The 21,356-nt window shown below is 41.8% G+C and overlaps 1 protein-coding gene across 3 annotated transcripts in view; it reads right to left on the bottom strand.

Moving 5' to 3' along the window:
- Positions 1 to 21,356, bottom strand: part of TMEM245 (transmembrane protein 245) — a 134,706-nt gene that overhangs the window by 49,223 nt on the left and 64,127 nt on the right. For all 3 annotated transcript variants that reach the window (XR_012320093.1, XM_073678486.1, XM_073678487.1), the window contains 4 exons: positions 13,906 to 14,004; positions 13,378 to 13,509; positions 12,702 to 12,824; positions 10,703 to 10,848 (listed from right to left, as the gene is read on the bottom strand). Coding sequence is in view for 2 of the 3 variants with exons in the window: in XM_073678486.1 (XP_073534587.1) it covers positions 10,703 to 10,848; positions 12,702 to 12,824; positions 13,378 to 13,509; positions 13,906 to 14,004 (500 nt within the window). In the remaining variant the exon portion in view is untranslated. The remainder of the gene's footprint in view (positions 1 to 10,702; positions 10,849 to 12,701; positions 12,825 to 13,377; positions 13,510 to 13,905; positions 14,005 to 21,356) is intronic.

Raw genomic sequence — 21,356 nt, 5'->3', positions numbered from 1 at the left:
AGATTATATTTTCAGTTCTAGTAATACAGCAACCTGGGCAGATAGTATAGAGCATGGGGTAAGAGGGATCTCAGATCATAGTCCGGTGATACTAACACTTAAATTTGACCAGGTACGAGACAGACCCACATGGAAACTTAATCCTTTTTGGTTAAAAATTAATAGGTCCTAATGATAGAATACCGGGTCAAATAGACTGTTTAGTGGAAGTACATCCGTTGCCAAGGAACATTAAGATTTTTTGGGATACTTTGAAGACATACCTTAGAGGATGCCTCTCCTCCACTATTTCATACATCAAGAGAACGACTTCACAGGATGATACCGAATTTGAACATAAATTAAAGGAAGCTGAACAGTCTTATGTTTCAGACCCGTCTAATAAGAATAGAGTAAACTGGCTACACTCCTATAGATTGTATACACAAAACGTTGACACTAAATCTAAACGTAAATTATTCTTCACTAGACAATCATATTTTGAACTGGGGAACCAATCAAGTTGTTGGCCTTTATGGTCCGCAGACAAAGACTCTAGTGCTATTCTTAGGATTCGAACATTAGGGGGTCAGATAGTTACATCCACAGAAGATATTCTAAGTGGCTTTCATAATTTTTAAAAATCATTATATAAATCCCAAAGTGCCCATAATAAATTAGAATGTCTCACTTATTTAGCAGATCTTGAATTTCCCAAACTAAGTGTCACACAACAATCCTTTTTAGATGCAGATATTACTCTAGAGGAAATAAATGCAGTCCTGGCAGATATGGCTTTGGGTAAAGCTCCGAGCCCTGATGGCCTACCACTAGAACTCTACCATAGATACCAGAAGGTCTTGATGCCTCACTTTCTAGAGACTTTCTCAGAGGCGATGCAAAGTGGTTCCTTGCCTGAATCCTTTTATGATGCTAATATTATTGTCTTAAAAAAAGGAGAGAAAGGATCCTCTGGAGTGTGGATCATATCGCCCTATTTCACTATTAAACGTGGATTACAAAATTCTTACAAAAATTCTAGCCATGAGACTTAATAAGGTGATATTATATATTGTTCATTCGGACCAAACAGGCTTTATGCCAGGAAAAAACACTTCTATTAACATCAGAAGGGTACAATCAATAGCTCAATATAGCTCTCTTGTACGGGAAAATGACTGGGCCTTGGCTTCATTGGATGCGGCCAAGGCTTTTGACTCACTAGAGTGGCCGTTTTTATTTGCTTGCCTAGAGAAATTTGATTTTGGCCCTAAATTTCGGGCCTGGATTCAAATATTGTACGCGGCCCCCAAAGCTAAGATAGTGATAAATAATATATCCTCCACATCTTTTTCATTGGAAAGGGGAACTCGCCAAGGATGCCCTCTGTCCCCGGCTCTATTCGCTCTGGCAATTGAAGCATTGGCTATAAGAATACGATCATCTGAGGATATCAGTGGAATTACAATTGCAGACAGAATTGATGAAATTGGTTTATATGCAGATCACATGATAATTTTTATGGACAAGGTTAAAGATACTCTTCCATATGTTATATCTGCTATTGATAAGTTTAGTGAATATTTAGGTCTCTTTATAAATTGGGATAAGTCTTCTCTTATGTTTCTGTCGCCCACTCCGAATGCTGATTTGGAAACGTTATCTCCTTTACCTGTAGTGTCATGTTTGAAATCCTTGGGAATTATGATTGATAGAGAGGACCTCTCGAGTAATATTCTCCCTTTATTAGAATACGCTAAATGTAAATTTTCTTTGTGGGGGAAATTACCGTTATCAGTGTCGGGAAGGATAAACTTAATTAAAATGCTTTTACTCCCTAAATTTAACTATATATTACAACATAGTGCAGTACCGGTCCCTAAAACATTCTTCACATCTCTTAACTCTTTGATGTCCACATTTATTTGGGGGAATTCCAGACCTAAACTCAGTTTATCTACCCTTCAAAGGCCTAAAGATATGGGAGGAGCAGCTCTGCCTGACTTCCATCTGTATTATTTAGCAGGTCAACTAAAAGCGAGCCGTAGCTGGATGCCTGACTCCCAGTTACCAAATACTGAGAACCACTTGGCACACATTTTAGGCACAGGTTGTTTACTGGATTTTCTAGAATTGAATAAATCTACTGCCATTAAGATGTTACCCCTACATATATTGGCGAAAACGGTATGGAAACAGGCAAAGAAAAGGATCGACTTTACACATGTTATAGCTGAAATGCCTATATGGGGGAATCCGTATTTTGCGACATTAGTTGAACATCCATCTGCCTCCTTTCAGATAGCTAGTGAGGTCTATTTGTTAAGAGACATTTATGAAAGGTCTATACTGATGTCATTTGAACAGGTGCAAAATGAAGAATTGAGATCTTGGAATTTTGAATTTAGATACCTCCAACTTAGAACAGGGCTCAGATTTCACCTACAAAATTTAGAAACAAATCAAACTATTTCCTCATTTCCCTTAATAGGAATATTTAAATCTCAAGGTCCACAAGGTCTTAGATCTAGCTTGCATACATACTTGTTATCAACAGGCTTAGATCGGAACCCTTTGTCAGCTAAAAATAAGTGGAAACTTCTGATTCCGAATATGGGGAGGAGGAATAGGAGGGAGTTTTGGAGTCCCCGTCCTTTGTCTCCCTCTCCGCCAATAATAAGTTGATCCAGCTATATATTATTCATCAATCATACCTCACATCCCTCAGACTATATCAAATGGGGTGTTCCTCTAATTCAGAATGTTTACGATGTCATGCCATAGATGCTGACTTTGTTAATTTAATTTGGGACTGCTCAATTATTAGGTCCTTCTGGCAGGAAGTAACCTCTTTCTTATCTTCTTTAATATCCATAGCAATTAAATGCGATCCTTTGATTTGCCTTTTTGGGGTAGTGGGGGATGATGCCTGGGATCACTATATTAAGATTTTCTTGAGATAAACCTTATTTTTGGCCAGGAAATTGTTGGCATTGAGATGGATGGGCAATTCACAGCCAACATTGTGATCTTGGATTGCATTGGTTAACTCAATCATCTCGTTCGAAAAGATAGTATAACAAAATAGAGGTTGTCCGTTAAAATTCTCCAAAATATGGGACTATTGGAATTCTTCATATCTTACGGTCTCTACTTAGGCAAAGGGTCTGAGTTGCGAGAGTAAATCTGAAATGGATGTGTGAACAAATAGAAAACCACAGGTTATAAGTGACAAATGTTGCTTATAGGGGCAGGCATGAAGGTCCATATACATTATGATGAGAGTCAATTTTAGCATGGAAAGGATAAAGACAGCACAACTTTGATAAGTTGTGGCTGAGGGTTCAAAGTTTGAATAGTATCCTAATTAGGTAAATACCCTTTTTTCTTTCTTTTTTTATATTGGACTCGTATGCATAAATCCAGAAGATGCGAAATCCACAGGGTAAAGAAATCACTCATACACACGTGACAACTCATCTGACCAGTTTATTTTAATGTGTTCTCATTGAGGTAAGAGATGTAGATCTGTGTTGATGTGATGTCTCTGGATGTTTCCTATTACCAAATGTAATGTGTAATTGTTTATAAGATTGTTTAATAAAACAAATTAAGATTAAAAAAAAGTTATAAGGGTTCGAAGTGGATCAGCAATTTCTAATTTTTCTAACAAAAAAATTTACAAAACCATTTTTTTAGGGACCACATCCCATTTGAAGGGCCTATATGACAGAAAATACCCAAAAGTGACACCATTCTAAAAATTGCACCCCTAAGGTGCTCAAAACCATGCTCAAGAAGGTTATTAACCCTTCAGGTACTTCACAGAAATTATTGGAATGTGGAAAGGAAAAATTAACATTTTACTTTTTTTCACAAAAAATGTACTTTAGCCCCAATTTTTTTTTATTTTTACAAGGGTAACAGGAGAAAATGGACCTAAAAAATTGTTATGCAATTTCTCCTGAGCACGCCAATATCCCATATGTGGTAGAAAACTACAGTTTGGGCGCAAGGCAGGGCTCAGAAGGAAAAAAAGCACCTTTACACTTTTTGAATGCAAAAATAGCTGAAATTTTGAGCGGATGCAATGTCAGGTTTGGAGAGCACTTGATGTGTCTAAACAGTGGGAACCCCCATAAGTGACCCCATTTTGGAACCTACACCCCCCTCAAGGATTTTATCAAGGGGTATAGTGAGCATTTTGAACCCACAAGTACGACACAGAATTTGATAACATAGGTCGTCATATTGAAAAAGTTCAAATTTTTCATAAAAATCTTGCTTTAGCCCCAAATTTCTCACTTATGCAAGAGGTAACACCAAAAAGTGGACCCCACAGTTTGTTAACTACTTTCTTATGAGCGTGGCAATACCCCATATGTAGTCAAAAAGGTCTGTTTGGACAAACAGCTGTGGAACAGAAAGAGCAATATTTGAATATTTGAAACACAAATTGGCTGAAATAGATTGCAGGGGACATGTCACATTTGCAGGGCCCCTAATGAGACCAAACGGCAGAAACCCCCCACATATGACCCCATTTTGGAGACGTCACCACTCAATGATTTTATCCAGGGGCATAGTGAGCATTTTGAACCCAAAGGTAGTACACAGAATTTGATAACATTAGGTCATCATATTGAATATGTCGTCATTAGTGTTGAGCAGAAGTGCTCGCTACTTGAGTTTGCATCAGGTGCTCGGGTACACACAGAGTATCGCGGGTACTTGAGAGAGATGCTCGAGTCCCCGTCCTGCATTTTTTGTGGCGGTTAGAGACCCAAAAAAATATGCAGGGATTGCAAGTGTATGGCAGGCAATTCCTGCATGTTTTTTGGTTGTCTAACAGCCGTGAAACATGCGGAGTGGAAACTCGAGCATGTCACTCGAGCACCTGCGATACTCTGTGCATACCCGAGCACTCGTTGCAAACTCGAGTAGCACTTGACTCAACACTAGTCGTCATAGTGTCATCATTTTTTTTTTAACTTTTGAAAAAACCCTAAGCTCAACCCTAACCTCAACCCTTAGTCCAAACATAACCCCAACCCTTAGCCGAATCCTAACCCTAAGAGCCCAGCCCTAGCTCTAAGCCCAACCCTAACCCTAAGCCCACCCTTAATCTTAAGCCCAACCCTAACCCTTAGCAAAACCATAACCCTTACTGCAAAAAATGGAAGAAATAAAATGATAAATTAAAAAAAATTAATCTGATTAAGGGGAGGTCAAAGGGGGTAGTGACATACTAATTACTGGCTTTTGATCACCATGATAGGGTCTATCACAGTGAGCAAAATGAACCAATAGGAAAAATACTTCTGGTGTTGCCAGGGACCGGTCGATAGAGCTCGGCGGGCACACTGAGCATGCGCCCACCATTTTTTTCGGGAAGATGAAGCGGAGGACAGATCAGGAGGTCCGGGGAATGGCGGACCTACCGGGGAAGGGTAGAGTGGGGGCTTGGGGACATCGTTTCTCTGTCCTCTGACATGTATATCATGTCAGAAGAGGGAGAAATGATTTTAACAGCGGGCACAATTTTTTGTTTTTTTTTGATAGGGGACCAGAAAATCCAGCCCTGATCATATTCTTCAGGGTCTCAGCTACCCTGGTAGCGGAGACCCCAGAGATTTTCCGACTCTGGGGGGGAGCTATACCCTTATTCTCATCGCCATTTTAAAACGGCAATGAGGGAAAAAGGCACCTTAGCGGCCACCGTTTTAATGTGCATCGGCGGTCGTTAAGGGGTTAAAAGGATCCATTTTAAGCTTACTGGAGGTGCAATAATAAATATGTAACATATACTGCAGGACATGTGAACTGTCAAGTAATCATCCATTTTAAACTGATCCAGTAAGCAAACAACGGATCCATTTCAAATGGGAGAAAATCGGATAGCTATTTAACGGATCCGTTTTCCATAGACTTCAAAGTTAAAAAAAAAATGGATCCAGTTGAAATTATTTTTTTCAGGCGGACAAAAATAATGTGTCTGCACAACGTTATTGTTAACGAATTGCTGCTGGATCAGTTCTAACTGATGATTACTGGACATATGAACACAGCCTTATGGCCCCGTCACACTTAGCGACGCTGCAACGATCCCGACAACGATACGACCTGTCAGGGATCGTTGCTGTGTCGCTATGTGGTCGCTGGTGAGCTGTCAAACATGCAGGCTCACCAACGATCAGGGGAGCAGCGACATAGTGGAAAGAATCTTTCCACGATGTCCTGCTCCTGGTTACCAGCCTGCTGAAGCAGGAGCAGGCTGGTAACCATGATAAACATTGGGTTACTAGGGGCACACGCGCACCTAGTAACCCGTTGTTTATCATGGTTACCACTCTGCTACGGTGAGCGGGAGGTTACTGCTCACTTTAGCAGGCTCATAACCATGATAAACAGCGGGTTACTAAGTGCGCGTGTGCCCCTAGTAACCCGATGTTTATCATGGTTACCAGCCTGATCGCTGCTCCCGCTGGTCACACACAGCGATGTGTGCTGACCAGCGGGAGGGCAACGACCAAAAAATGGTTCAGGACACTTTGCAGCGATCAGCGACCTCACAGCAGGGGCCTGATCGCTGCAAAGTGTCACACATAGCGACATCGCTGGTGAGGTCGCTGTTGCGTCACCAAAACCGTGACACAGCAGCGATCTCGCTATGTGAGACCGGGGCTATACACTTTGTAATATAGGGGGAATTGATGCATATGTAAACAAAGGCAATGACAGCAGGGAGATAAATCATGGAACTATATTCCATGGTAATCCCACCACAGCAAGTCTGCACAGCATCTAAACAGAAGTGCATCACAAAGCTGGGCAAGATAACTGAAATTAAAAATATCTACTTTTGATTCATGGTGGCATCACTTGGTGAATATTAAAGAAGTTGTCAACTACTTTTTAAGATTTCCCCAATGTATTAATCCTGTGATTATAAGACTTACCTTTTGGTAGTCTTTATTGCCTGTGAGCGGTGCTATCCTTGGCCGCTCACAGGCATCACGTGACCCCCCGCTGATGTCACGTCAAGTGAGGCATGACATCAGTGACGCGGTCCCCGCGGTGGATGCTGGGCTGTGGGCGGGGTTACTCCGCAGTCACACCCAGCATCCACCACGCGCTTTCCACTGTGGAACGCAGAAGTGAGTCACCCCCGGCCGCAGCCGGAACTTAATATGTCATCAGCGGATGCCAGAGCCGGCTGCAGCCGGGGTCATGTGATGCCAAGGATAGCGCCGCTCACAGACAATAAAGACTACCAAAGGTAATTACAAAAAGTCTTATAATCACAGGTTTAATACACTGGGGGAATCGTAAAAAGTAGTGGGCAACTCCTTTAAAAAACATAGATCAGTGTGTAAATATTTCTATGCTTGAAAATGCCATTAAAAGGGGTATTCCCATCTCCAAAATCCTATCGCAATATGTAGTAAGTGTAATAATAATATTAGCAAATACCCTCCAATTAGTATGTAGTATAGTTCTTCTGATTTGCTATGTCGCTTACCACATGTGCAGGGCATTGCAGTAGCTTAGGTATCCATAGTTACGACCACTCATATCGTGACAGTTAGTTGTTAGTGGTCGTAACCATGGATACCTAATTCAGAGTCATCACTGTATTAGCTGTGGTGTTACATAGGACTGCATGTGACATCTACATTATCTGTATTCAGAGTTATCACTGTGTTAGATGTGGTGTTACATAGGACTGCAGGTGACATCTACATTATCTGTATTCAGAGCTATCACAGTGTTAGCTGAGGTGTTATATAGGACTGCAGGTGACATCTACATTATCTGTATTCAGAGCTATCACAGTGTTAGCTGAGGTGTTATATAGGACTGCAGGTGACATCTACATTATCTGTATTCAGAGCTATCACAGTGTTAGCTGAGGTGTTATATAGGACTGCAGGTGACATCTACATTATCTGTATTCAGAGCTATCACAGTGTTAGCTGAGGTGTTATATAGGACTGCAGGTGACATCTACATTATCTGTATTCAGAGCTATCACAGTGTTAGCTGAGGTGTTATATAGGACTGCAGGTGACATCTACATTATCTGTATTCAGAGCTATCACAGTGTTAGCTGAGGTGTTATATAGGACTGCAGGTGACATCTACATTATCTGTATTCAGAGCTATCACAGTGTTAGCTGAGGTGTTATATAGGACTGCAGGTGACATCTACATTATCTGTATTCAGAGCTATCACAGTGTTAGCTGAGGTGTTATATAGGACTGCAGGTGACATCTACATTATCTGTATTCAGAGCTATCACAGTGTTAGCTGAGGTGTTATATAGGACTGCAGGTGACATCTACATTATCTGTATTCAGAGCTATCACAGTGTTAGCTGAGGTGTTATATAGGACTGCAGGTGACATCTACATTATCTGTATTCAGAGCTATCACAGTGTTAGCTGAGGTGTTATATAGGACTGCATGTGACATCTACATTATCTGTATTCAGAGCTATCACAGTGTTAGCTGAGGTGTTATATAGGACTGCAGGTGACATCTACATTATCTGTATTCAGAGCTATCACAGTGTTAGCTGAGGTGTTATATAGGACTGCAGGTGACATCTACATTATCTGTATTCAGAGCTATCACAGTGTTAGCTGAGGTGTTATATAGGACTGCAGGTGACATCTACATTATCTGTATTCAGAGCTATCACAGTGTTAGCTGAGGTGTTATATAGGACTGCAGGTGACATCTACATTATCTGTATTCAGAGCTATCACAGTGTTAGCTGAGGTGTTATATAGGACTGCATGTGACATCTACTACATTATATGCATTCAAAGTGATCACTGTGTTATCTGTAATGTTACATGGGACTGCAGGTGACATCTACATTATCTGTATTCAGAGTTATCACTGTGTTAGATGTGGTGTTACATAGGACTGCAGGTGACATCTACATTATCTGTATTCAGAGCTATCACAGTGTTAGCTGAGGTGTTATATAGGACTGCAGGTGACATCTACATTATCTGTATTCAGAGCTATCACAGTGTTAGCTGAGGTGTTATATAGGACTGCAGGTGACATCTACATTATCTGTATTCAGAGCTATCACAGTGTTAGCTGAGGTGTTATATAGGACTGCAGGTGACATCTACATTATCTGTATTCAGAGCTATCACAGTGTTAGCTGAGGTGTTATATAGGACTGCAGGTGACATCTACATTATCTGTATTCAGAGCTATCACAGTGTTAGCTGAGGTGTTATATAGGACTGCAGGTGACATCTACATTATCTGTATTCAGAGCTATCACAGTGTTAGCTGAGGTGTTATATAGGACTGCATGTGACATCTACATTATCTGTATTCAGAGCTATCACAGTGTTAGCTGAGGTGTTATATAGGACTGCAGGTGACATCTACATTATCTGTATTCAGAGCTATCACAGTGTTAGCTGAGGTGTTATATAGGACTGCAGGTGACATCTACATTATCTGTATTCAGAGCTATCACAGTGTTAGCTGAGGTGTTATATAGGACTGCAGGTGACATCTACATTATCTGTATTCAGAGCTATCACAGTGTTAGCTGAGGTGTTATATAGGACTGCAGGTGACATCTACATTATCTGTATTCAGAGCTATCACAGTGTTAGCTGAGGTGTTATATAGGACTGCATGTGACATCTACTACATTATATGCATTCAAAGTGATCACTGTGTTATCTGTAATGTTACATGGGACTGCAGGTGACATCTACATTATCTGTATTCAGAGTTATCACTGTTAGCTGTGGTGTTACATAGGACTGCAGGTGACATCTATTACATTATATAGATTCAAATTTATCACTGTGTTATCTGTAATGTTACGTAGGACTGCAGGTGACATCTACATTATCTGTATTCAGAGCTATCACAGTGTTAGCTCAGGTGTTATATAGGACTGCAGGTGACATCTACATTATCAGTATTCAGAGTTATCACTGCTAGCTGTGGTGTTACATAGGACTGCAGGTGACATCTATTTTAGCTGTATTCAGAGTCATCAATGTGTTAGCCGTGGCGTTACATAGGACTGCATGTGACATCTACATCTACTGCAATGCCCTACACATGTGGTAAGCGACATAGCAAATCAGGGTATTGCAGTAGCTTAGGTATCCAAGGTTACGACCACTAACAACTAACTGTCACTATATGAGTGATCGTAACTATGTATATCTAAGCTACTGGAATGCCCTTTACATGGGGTAAGCAACATAGTTCACCAGATGAACTCTATTACATTTTTAATTGGAGGTACGCATTTGCTAATATTATTATCATTATTATTATACCTACTACATATTGGGATAGGATCTTGGAGATGGGAATACCCCTTTAAATACATAACTTGAGCTCCCTGAGTAACAACCAAATATACAGTAGGAGAGAAATCCTGCCCACAAGGACTTACAATCTATATGGGAATTAGAAAGAGACAGTTTTAAAACCAGCTGAGGACGGGAAGAGAGAGTAATGGTGGGGGTGCCTTCTGCCCACCAGGCACTGCATGCTTGGAGGCACATCCATGGTCTTGGCCTGGGGTCGGATGGTTGCAGCTACATTGGGGACTGTGAAGTGATTAGTATAATAGCTGATCTGGTCAGACATTCCGTAATGAGCATTTTTTATTTAACTTACCGGTACTAAATAAAGTTAGGTATTGGAGTTTTATACTACCTTATAGCCTCTTCTACTGATTGTCCAATAATATTGGAGGATGGGCCAGGTTGAGAGAGAGGAGTCAGGCTTATAACCCATTTGACTGGTTTGTAGTACTCATCACTGGAGCTCAGTAGATAGAACAACGTTGTAAGAAAAATTACCTGAAACACAGCAGTAAATTATTCCTTTGTTCACACAAAACAATGAGTCATTTTAAAGATTTCTCACCATTTAATACAAGCTAATCTTACGAGAATCTCATATGGCGGAATAATCAGAGGCATGCAATGAGGGAGACTTGCTAAGCAAAATGCACCAGAAAATTGGCACGCATGCCATGCAAAATGTTTACTTTATGTATTTTACACACTTTTCACATTATTAGTCTGTTTTAAGAAGTGTCTAGAAAATGGGGCTATTTTAGGAGGAATTATCATTTATTAATAGTGTAATGTAGTGTACTAGTGTATATTGTGGCAAAATATTGGTGTAAAGAAGCCAAGAATTGGAATATCAAAAAAGTCAATCATGTCTAACAAGAGGTTTCAAATTTCTCATATGCTAGATTCTACTCATCTAATCTAGTTTTATGTCTGAATTTTATGATGGTTATAATAAATTTTCCTCTATGTTTCAATAGGACTCATATATGCAAAAATGTAGTGTGCGGGAAGCTATGCGGAGGTGTACAGACTGTACTACGGGCCTGCAGCAATTGGCTAGGGTCGGTCAGACAGCCGTAGATTCTCTCATTAGAGAGAGAATTGTCCGATTATGCCAATTACAGTCTGATCAAACTCTGATCAGAGTTTCTTCCGTGTCAGCAAGGGGCGGTCCTATTCTCTTGGATGAGATCAGAAAACTGTGAGAAGATGGAGGACAAAATTTCTTCATAGTCTCCATTATGTCACTGCGTGGAAATCAGACTGCACTTAGAAGTCATCCAGGTGCAGTCTGTTTTCCCTGAGCTCATTGATTTGCATGGACGAGTGCGATTTGAATATTGGATCAAATAAAGCAGCACTCTGTAGCACTATAGTATGCAAACATGAAATATATGAAATTTGAATTGCATTACTGCTTTAGAAAATAGGAATAATTGAGAATACGGAAAGGCGACTCTCGTTGCTGGGAACCTGTCTAATGTGAATCCTCACTTAGACTAAAGTCTACATGTATATGGGAAGGTAGGATCCTGCTATAATTAAAACCGCCTGAGGCTTAGGGGTTCAGTCAGAAAGCCTATGTATACAAATATCAAAAGACTGAATCTCACTTCCAAAACAGAAAACTTGTGTGCGCAGGTGCTTACTAAGAGTAGCCATCTCCATATATAACTAACAAATAAAGTAGCACTCAGTAGCATTATAGCATGCAAACATGAAATATATGATATCTGAATTGCATTACTGCTCTAGAAAATATAAATAATAACATAAATAATTTGATAATACTTAGCACATAAATTGGCCAATCCATGTGTACCCGGCAGCCATGGTAAGGTGACTCTCGTTGCTGGGAACCTATCAGGTGTGACTCCTCTCTTAAGCTGAAGCCTGCATTAATATGGGGTAGGATCATGCTATACTTAAAACCGCCTGATGCTTAGTGATGGAGTGCTCAGTCAGAGAGCCTATGTATACAAATATCAAAAGACTGATCGTCACTTCCAAACAGAGAACTGGTGTGTACAGGTGCTTACTAAGAGTAGCCATCTCCTCAGACTATTAAAGTCACATCACCATACCGAGCTTTAACAGCATGATCTATTTTTTTGAAGCGTCACTCAGTTTTGGCTAATAAATGGATGTCTCGAGTAGGGTAAACTTTGCCAGTGTTCAGGTGTCCTTTTAAGACATGTTGTAAGGGGTTATTAATTTTATGGGGGTGTACAGAGTGAATAGCCTCAAACCTGATTATGAATAACAATAGTAGTAGCTTGGCTATGACAAATACAACCCGACTAATATTCTATGCTGCACAGAGACAAGCAACTTGGAAGTGTAGCACATACCAAAGACAGGACGAAATTAAGGAGTGCCGTGCCACTGTAGATGATGACTGTAAAGAGTGTTGTTACTGTGGTAAAAAGTAAACTTAAATTGCGACTCATCACAATCCAGAGGGACTCCAGTATCTAATGGGAATAGAAAAAGGAAAATAATATCAATCCTAATTCCAGAAAATAACCATATATTTTCAGGCCAGTTATTTGCAATATTCATGTCATTATGCGTAAAGAGCAAAGATTGTTTTTAAGACAAATAATTCTGCCCCAGTGTCTGCAATCTGAGGTTCTCCAGCTGTTCTAAAACTTCACTTGCCAGACAGCAGAAGCTGGGACTTGTAGTTGCTAAACAGCTAGAAAGCCTTGAGTTATCGACCCACTGTTCTTACATCATGACTGCAGCATCTTGTTAGAACCCCATCCCTGGCAGTCTGGTAAGTGCCTAATAACGCAGTATGAAAGGATGATGATGTACGCAAAGTGAAGGCCAGCATCTGCACCAACTGAATGGCCACTGATCCTCTGCTTGCAAGAGCTAAAGACTGCATGCACTGTATAGGAATAGTATGTCACATTGCCCGAAATCTTTGGTGCTTTAGTTATTTATTGAATGCAGAATCAGCCACAAGGGACTACATAACCAATGAGAGGATAACATGAGAGAAAAGGCCTTAAGTCTTACTGATAGAAAGGTTTCAATGTTCTCATGAACAAAAGATGCAATATCTTGCCAGTCCAAAATATCCCCCAGCCAACTGTTCTGGCGCTGGATTGTCATCTTGTGACCCTTGTGCCTTCCGGAATGTGTCACGTTCTATCAAAAGCAGATTCAAGTTAGTTATTATAGAATTATCAAGTTATCATTGTGAAATACATACATAGATATTTACGGTATAAAGACAGAACTGAATGCTGAAGATGTATATTAATGGCAAATATGCTGCATATAAGTAGTAGATGGCATATGTGCATGTATAAAGTATCGCTAATGAAGAACATCAACTGCATATGGTACAAATAGTATTTCAGGTAGAACAAAAACAAAATTGGGGCATATTTATCAAGCTAAAAGCGCTGGTGCAAATTGACCAAAAATCTTGCACGTTTTAAGACTAAGTTTGCACTGTTTAACAACCAATTTTGATAAAAAAAATCCCCACTGTAGTAGCTCTGATGCATAAGCAAACCAATTCATTAAGAACGGCGTTACCTTTGTGACCCAAGAGTGGTACAGTCTGTCCCATAGTTCTAGGACTTGCTTCTCAATAATAGCGGTATTGTTCATCTTTTCCCCTAGTACCTTGTGTAGCTGTAGGAAATAAGGATATTAGAAACCATACAAAATCGTTGCACTCCCAACTAGAGCTTAGACTAAACCTAAGGTTCACAGAGTTATCAAAATTATTGCAATTAAGCTAAAACGTGAAAATAAAACAAATTTTGGTACAGTAACCATAGTCATTTCGTGTTGTTTTTGTGCCGCACCACTGGCGGTGGTTCGTTCATCGGTTCGTTCTGTTTTCCATGAAAGATCAATGACAAGGTGTCCCACGAAAAGTTGTTATGGAATTTATGTTATAAAAAGATAATTTATGACCTTTAAAACAAAATGTAATTTCCTTTCCCCTCCCATCCATTCAAAATAATGAAATAAAAAAAAAATAAACATATTTGGTATCACCTCATCTGTAAAATTCCAAAGTGTCAAAATAAAACCCATTCAGTAAAAGATGAATGAGAAACATAAATGAAAAAGAATTGTGTTTTTTCAGTCAAAGCACCTACCTAAAAAAAATAGAATAAAATCAATGAAAATGTCATATGTACCCCAAATTTGTATGAATAAAGCCGTCGGCATAGAAATGCAAAGAACAAACCCTCACACAGCTCCATCGACGCAAAAATAAAAATGATATGGGACTTGAAAAATGGCGACAAAAAACATTTTCTTCTCTCATACTCTTACATTTTTATTCATGCTTTAAATAACAAAAAAGTCTATGCAATTTTCATACCGCTTTAACCATACTGAAATCACAGAATTACGTGTGTACACACAAAAAGATTAGCAACAACTTAGAATACTGTTTCTATATCTTATACTTATCTTTACCCACTAAGGGTTTCTTATATGTTAATTCATAGTTTTGATGCCTTCAGTGTGAATGTACAAATTTCATAGTCCTGAAAATACAGAAAAATCTAGGAGGATCTACTAAATATTAATGTCACTTTTCTGGTGGGGTGCCCATACTTATGCACCTGTCAAATTTTATTTGAATGCAGATTGCACATTTTCTGTTAGTACAATAAACCTCATTTCAAGGCAGAAACATTACTGTATCCAACAGATATTACATATATCAAACTGAAATAGCTGTTGCAAAAACACCAATTTTTATAAAACAATAAGCTTAAGATTAATAGGGGTGCCCAAACTTTTTCATATAACTGTATGTGTATACACTGTACAGACCAAAAGTTTGGATACACCTTCTCATTTAAAGATTTTTCTGTATTTTCATGACTATGAAAATTGTACATTCACACTGAAGGCATCAAAACTATGAATTAACACATGTGGAATTATATACTTAACAAAAAAGTGTGAAACAACTGAAAATATGTCTTATATTCTAGGTTCTTCAAAGTAGCCACCTTTTGCTTTGATGACTGCTTTGAACACTCTCGGCATTCTCTTGTTTCACACTTTTTTGTTAAGTATATAATTCCACATGTGTTAATTCATAGTTTTGATGCCTAGTCATGAAAATACAGAAAAATCTGTAAATGAGAAGGTGTGTCCAAACTTTTGGTCTGTAATATATATATGTATTCAAAAGGTAGATTTCTTTTAATACAAACAAAATGCATCAGTTGGACTGATGACAACTACTGAAATGTACTGTGTTAAAGAGGTTGTCCACTACTATATTATATTATATTATACTATATATACTGAAGTGTCTGAAATTTGAATTAATCCTGAATAATATGATGCATGCAGACTGTACCTTACCGGCCACCACCGCACTCTAATCAGCATCTCTGTTTATCCATTCCTCTTACAGGTACGTGACCCAACTTTTCCATCCTGATTTCCATGCAGCCTTCCCTATATCTCTCTGCTCCTACTATATACTAATGGTACGTGACCCAAGTTACACTACCCACCCCCCACTTTCATTTATGACCTTGTTTACTGAACCTTTGAGTATCCTACATCTGGTTCAGCCTTAATCAGCTGATCAAGATGAGCACAGACCACTCCCCTCTGGTTCACAGCTGAATGCATTCTGTAGGCCATATATTGAGAACTAGGAGTCTGTGTCAGACTGAAGTCTGTGTCCCTCAGCTTAAGTGTCCATGAGCTGAAGTGTCTGAAATTTGAATTAATCCTGAATAATATGATGCATGCAGACTGTACCTTACCGGCCACCACCGCACTCTAATCAGCATCTCTGTTTATCCATTCCTCTTACAGGTACGTGACCCAACTTTTCCATCCTGATTTCCATGCAGCCTTCCCTATATCTCTCTGCTCCTACTATATACTAATGGTACGTGACCCAAGTTACACTACCCACCCCCCACTTTCATTTATGACCTTGTTTACTGAACCTTTGAGTATCCTACATCTGGTTCAGCCTTAATCAGCTGATCAAGATGAGCACAGACCACTCCCCTCTGGTTCACAGCTGAATGCATTCTGTAGGCCATATATTGAGAACTAGGAGTCTGTGTCAGACTGAAGTCTGTGTCCCTCAGCTTAAGTGTCCATGAGCTGAAGTGTCTGAAATTTGAATTAATCCTGAATAATATGATGCATGCAGACTGTACCTTACCGGCCACCACCGCACTCTAATCAGCATCTCTGTTTATCCATTCCTCTTACAGGTACGTGACCCAACTTTTCCATCCTGATTTCCATGCAGCCTTCCCTATATCTCTCTGCTCCTACTATATACTAATGGTACGTGACCCAAGTTACACTACCCACCCCCCACTTTCATTTATGACCTTGTTTACTGAACCTTTGAGTATCCTACATCTGGTTCAGCCTTAATCAGCTGATCAAGATGAGCACAGACCACTCCCCTCTGGTTCACAGCTGAATGCATTCTGTAGGCCATATATTGAGAACTAGGAGTCTGTGTCAGACTGAAGTCTGTGTCCCTCAGCTTAAGTGTCCATGAGCTGAAGTGTCTGAAATTTGAATTAATCCTGAATAATATGATGCATGCAGACTGTACCTTACCGGCCACCACCGCACTCTAATCAGCATCTCTGTTTATCCATTCCTCTTACAGGTACGTGACCCAACTTTTCCATCCTGATTTCCATGCAGCCTTCCCTATATCTCTCTGCTCCTACTATATACTAATGGTACGTGACCCAAGTTACACTACCCACCCCCCACTTTCATTTATGACCTTGTTTACTGAACCTTTGAGTATCCTACATCTGGTTCAGCCTTAATCAGCTGATCAAGATGAGCACAGACCACTCCCCTCTGGTTCACAGCTGAATGCATTCTGTAGGCCATATATTGAGAACTAGGAGTCTGTGTCAGACTGAAGTCTGTGTCCCTCAGCTTAAGTGTCCATGAGCTGAAGTGTCTGAAATTTGAATTAATCCTGAAGTGAACTGAAGGTACCTGGATACTAAGTCACAGTAAACAATGTTTGTTTTTGTTTTCACTCTCACCCCCTTAATCCTTCACTTCTTTCAACCACCCCTAATCCCTACACCTGGAAAGGAACTCTTCATCTCTCCCTCCATTCTCCCCACCCATCTCACCTCTTCCTCAGAGCTATTCCACAACATACAATCCTTTGTCTCCAAACACAGACAGCCTCCTCATGCCCTCTCCTGCTCCCACCTAATAACGCTTTCTCTGCTCCTCCTTACTGCCGGCGACATCTCTCCTAATCCTGGCCCTCCTCACCACATCCCTACATTCACTTCCACCTCCTACCCCCGATCTATCCCAAACTCTCGTAACCCTTCTAACCTTACACCCATCCGCCCAGCCCCCGCTTCCCCAGTGCCACTAACAGGAGCTCTATGGAACGCTCGCTCTGTCTGCAATAAACTTTCCTACATTCACGATCTCTTCATCACTAACAAGCTTTCCTTCCTCGGAAACACTGAAACCTGGCTCACCCCCTCCGACACAACCTCTCCTGCTGCACTTTCGTATGGCGGATTCCACCTCTCCCATACCCCCCGCCCCAACGGCAAGCACGGTGGAGGAATAGGTTTCCTCCTCTCAGATAACTGCTCCTTCACCCAGATCCCACTGCCGCCCGCAATTACTCTCCCGTCTTTTGAAGTGCACTGTGTGCGCATCTACTCCCCCTCCAACTGGCTGTCATCTACCGCCCCCCAGGATCAGCCACCACTTTCTTTGACCACTTCACCACCTGGCTACTTCATTTCCTCTCTGTTGACATCCCCACTATCCTCATGGGCGACTTTAACATCCCCATTGATACTTCCCTCTCAGCTGCCTCTAAGCTTCTATCCATCACTTCCTCCTTTGATCTTACCCAGTGGTCTTCCACACCCACCCACAAAGACGGCCACACGCTGGACCTCATCTTCACCCGCCTCTGTTCCCTATCTAACCTCTCTAACTCACCTCTCCCTCTCTCTGACCACAACCTACTTACATTCTCTACCCGCTCCTCTCCAGGTCAACAATCCCCACTCCACAAACTTGAATACCCTCGTAGAAATCTCAAACACCTTGACCTACACTCTCTCTCTGAATCCCTCCTCCCTCTTACAGACATTAGTTCCTTACATGATGCAGATGCTGCTGCCACTTTATACAACACAACAGCTGTAGCTCTCGATTCGGTCGCCCCCCTCATGCATACCAAGACTCGCACAATCAACAGACAACCCTGGCACACCAGCCTAACTAAAGAACTGCGACGGGCCTCCAGGGCTGCTGAACGTAGATGGAAAAGGTCCCACTCCCATGAGCACTTCATCGCATTCAAACAGTCCCTCACTACCTTCAAGTCCACACTCACTGCAGCAAAACAAACATACTTCACATCTCTCATATCCTCCCTGTCCCACAACCCCAAACAACTATTCAACACCTTCAATTCTCTCCTCCGTCCCCCAGTGCCTCCTCCCTCTCCTCTTATTTCAGCCGAAGACTTTGCCTCATTCTTCAAGCAGAAGATTGACACCATCAGACAAAGCTTTTGCCTAAAGCCCCCACAGCCCCTCCCCACACCTACTCAACCCTCCTCCTCCAAAACTACATTCTCCACCATTTCTGAAGATCAACTTTCCTCCTTACTCTCCAAATCACACCTCACCACCTGTAAACTTGACCCTATCCCGTCCCACCTCATCCCAAACCTAGCCCACCTCTTCAACCTGTCACTAACAACTGGTGTCTTCCCCTCATGTTTCAAACATGCCTCAATCACACCCATCCTCAAAAAGCCCTCCCTTGACCCATCCTCTGTGTCTAGCTATCGCCCCATATCACTTCTCCCCTATGCCTCAAAACTACTGGAACAACATGTCCATTCTGAACTGTCCTCCCACCTCTCCTCCTGCTCCCTCTTTGACCGCCTACAATCTGGTTTCCGACCGCACCATTCTACTGAAACTGCACTGACTAAAGTCACAAACGACCTACTAACCGCCAAATCTAAGCGACACTACTCTGTCCTCCTCCTCCTAGACCTGTCATCTGCCTTTGACACAGTGGACCATTCCCTCTTACTACAGACTCTCTCATCTCTTGGCCCTATCCTGGATCTCCTCATACCTAACAGACCGGACATTCAGTGTCTCCCACTCACACACCACCTCTTCATCTCGCCCCCTATCTGTCGGTGTCCCCCAAGGTTCAGTTCTAGGACCCCTGCTCTTCTCCATCTACACCTTAGGCCTGGGACAGCTCATAGAGTCTCATGGCTTTCATTATCACCTCTATGCTGATGACACACAGATCTACCTCTCTGGACCCGATATCACCTCCGTATTAACCAAAATCCCACAATGTCTGTCTGCTATTTCATCCTTCTTCTCTGCTAGATTTCTAAAACTTAACATGGACAAAACAGAATTCATCATCTTTCCGCCATCTCATTCAACCCTCCCAACTGACCTATCCATCATAGTCAATGGATGCCCACTCTCCCCAGTCCCTCAAGCTCGCTGCCTCGGGGTAACCCTGGACTCGGAACTCTCTTTCAAACCACATATCCAAGCCCTTTCCACTTCCTGCCGACTCCAACTTAAAAATATCTCCCGGATCCGCACATTTCTAAACCATGAATCTGCAAAAACACTAGTGCACGTCCTCATCATCTCCCGCCTTGACTACTGCAACCTCCTGCTCTGTGGCCTCCCCTCTAACACTCTCGCACCCCTCCAATCTATCATAAACTCTGCTGCTCGACTAATCCACCTGTCCCCCCGCTATTCCCCGGCCTCTCCTCTCTGTCAATCTCTTCACTGGCTCCCCATTGCTCAGAGACTCCAGTTCAAAACCCTAACCATGACATACAAAGCCATTCACAACCTGTCTCCTCCATATATCTCCGACCTAGTCTCCCGTTACATACCTGCACGCAACCTCCGATCCTCACAAGATCTCCTGCTCTACTCCCCTCTTATCTCCTCCTCCCACAACCGTATACAAGATTTCTCCCGTGCTTCCGCCCTACTCTGGAACTCTCTACCCCAACGTATCAGACTCTCGCCTACCGTGGAAACCTTCAAAAGGAACCTGAAGACCCACCTCTTCCGACAAGCCTACAACCTGCAGTAACCACCGCTCCACCATACAGCTGCACGACCAGCTCTACCCTCACCTACTGTATCCTCACCCATCCCTCGTAGATTGTGAGCCCTCGCGGGCAGGGTCCTCGCTCCGCCTGTACCAGTCGCTGTCACATTGTGTTCAAGATTATTGAAATTGTTCTTGTATTATACCCCCTTTTTCACATGTAAAGCGCCATGGAATAAATGGCGCTATAATAATAAATAATAATAATAATAATACTAGGACAACCCCTTCTTGAACGAAATGTTTGGCCCCGAAAAAATAAAAAAGCTTATGCTCACCTCCCGTGCCGGCGGGGTCATCGCTCGTGGTCCGGAGCTCTGGTGCGGTGGAATGACACGTGGTGCCCAGTGCCCAATCAGCGCCGGCGTCACTGTCCCTCCTAAGTACAGATTGAATATGAAGAGGAAGTCCGGGCTGCAGCGATCTCAGACTTCCTCTTCATGTTCAATCCGTACTTAGGCAGGGACAGTGACGCCGGCGCTGATTGTGGACCGGGCACCACGTGTCATAACACCGCACCAGAGCTCCGGGACCACGAGTGTCGACACCTGGAACGGTGCCGACACGGGAGGGGATTATAGTTTTTTTTTATTTTATCGGGGCCAACCATTTAGTTTAAGAAGAGGTTGTCTTAGTAGTGGACAACCCCTTTAAAAATATGCGTTTGTCTAGCGTTAGGCTACAAGTATGTAGTCACACTATATCATTCACTCTATCACACTGCGAGATGTGAGGATTCTCCGGTGCCGGTGCTGAGAGCAGCAGGCGCATGACTGCAAGAATGTGGTTAGCATACATGTTGTCACGTGCCGACTACATGGGCGCGGACTCCC

The sequence above is a fragment of the Phyllobates terribilis genome, unplaced genomic scaffold (assembly GCF_046119375.1).
Source record: "Phyllobates terribilis strain yellow unplaced genomic scaffold, ASM4611937v1 Scaffold_4__5_contigs__length_816908805, whole genome shotgun sequence".
Lineage (NCBI taxonomy): Eukaryota > Metazoa > Chordata > Amphibia > Anura > Dendrobatidae > Phyllobates > Phyllobates terribilis.
This window is presented reverse-complemented; position numbering and strand designations above follow the sequence as displayed.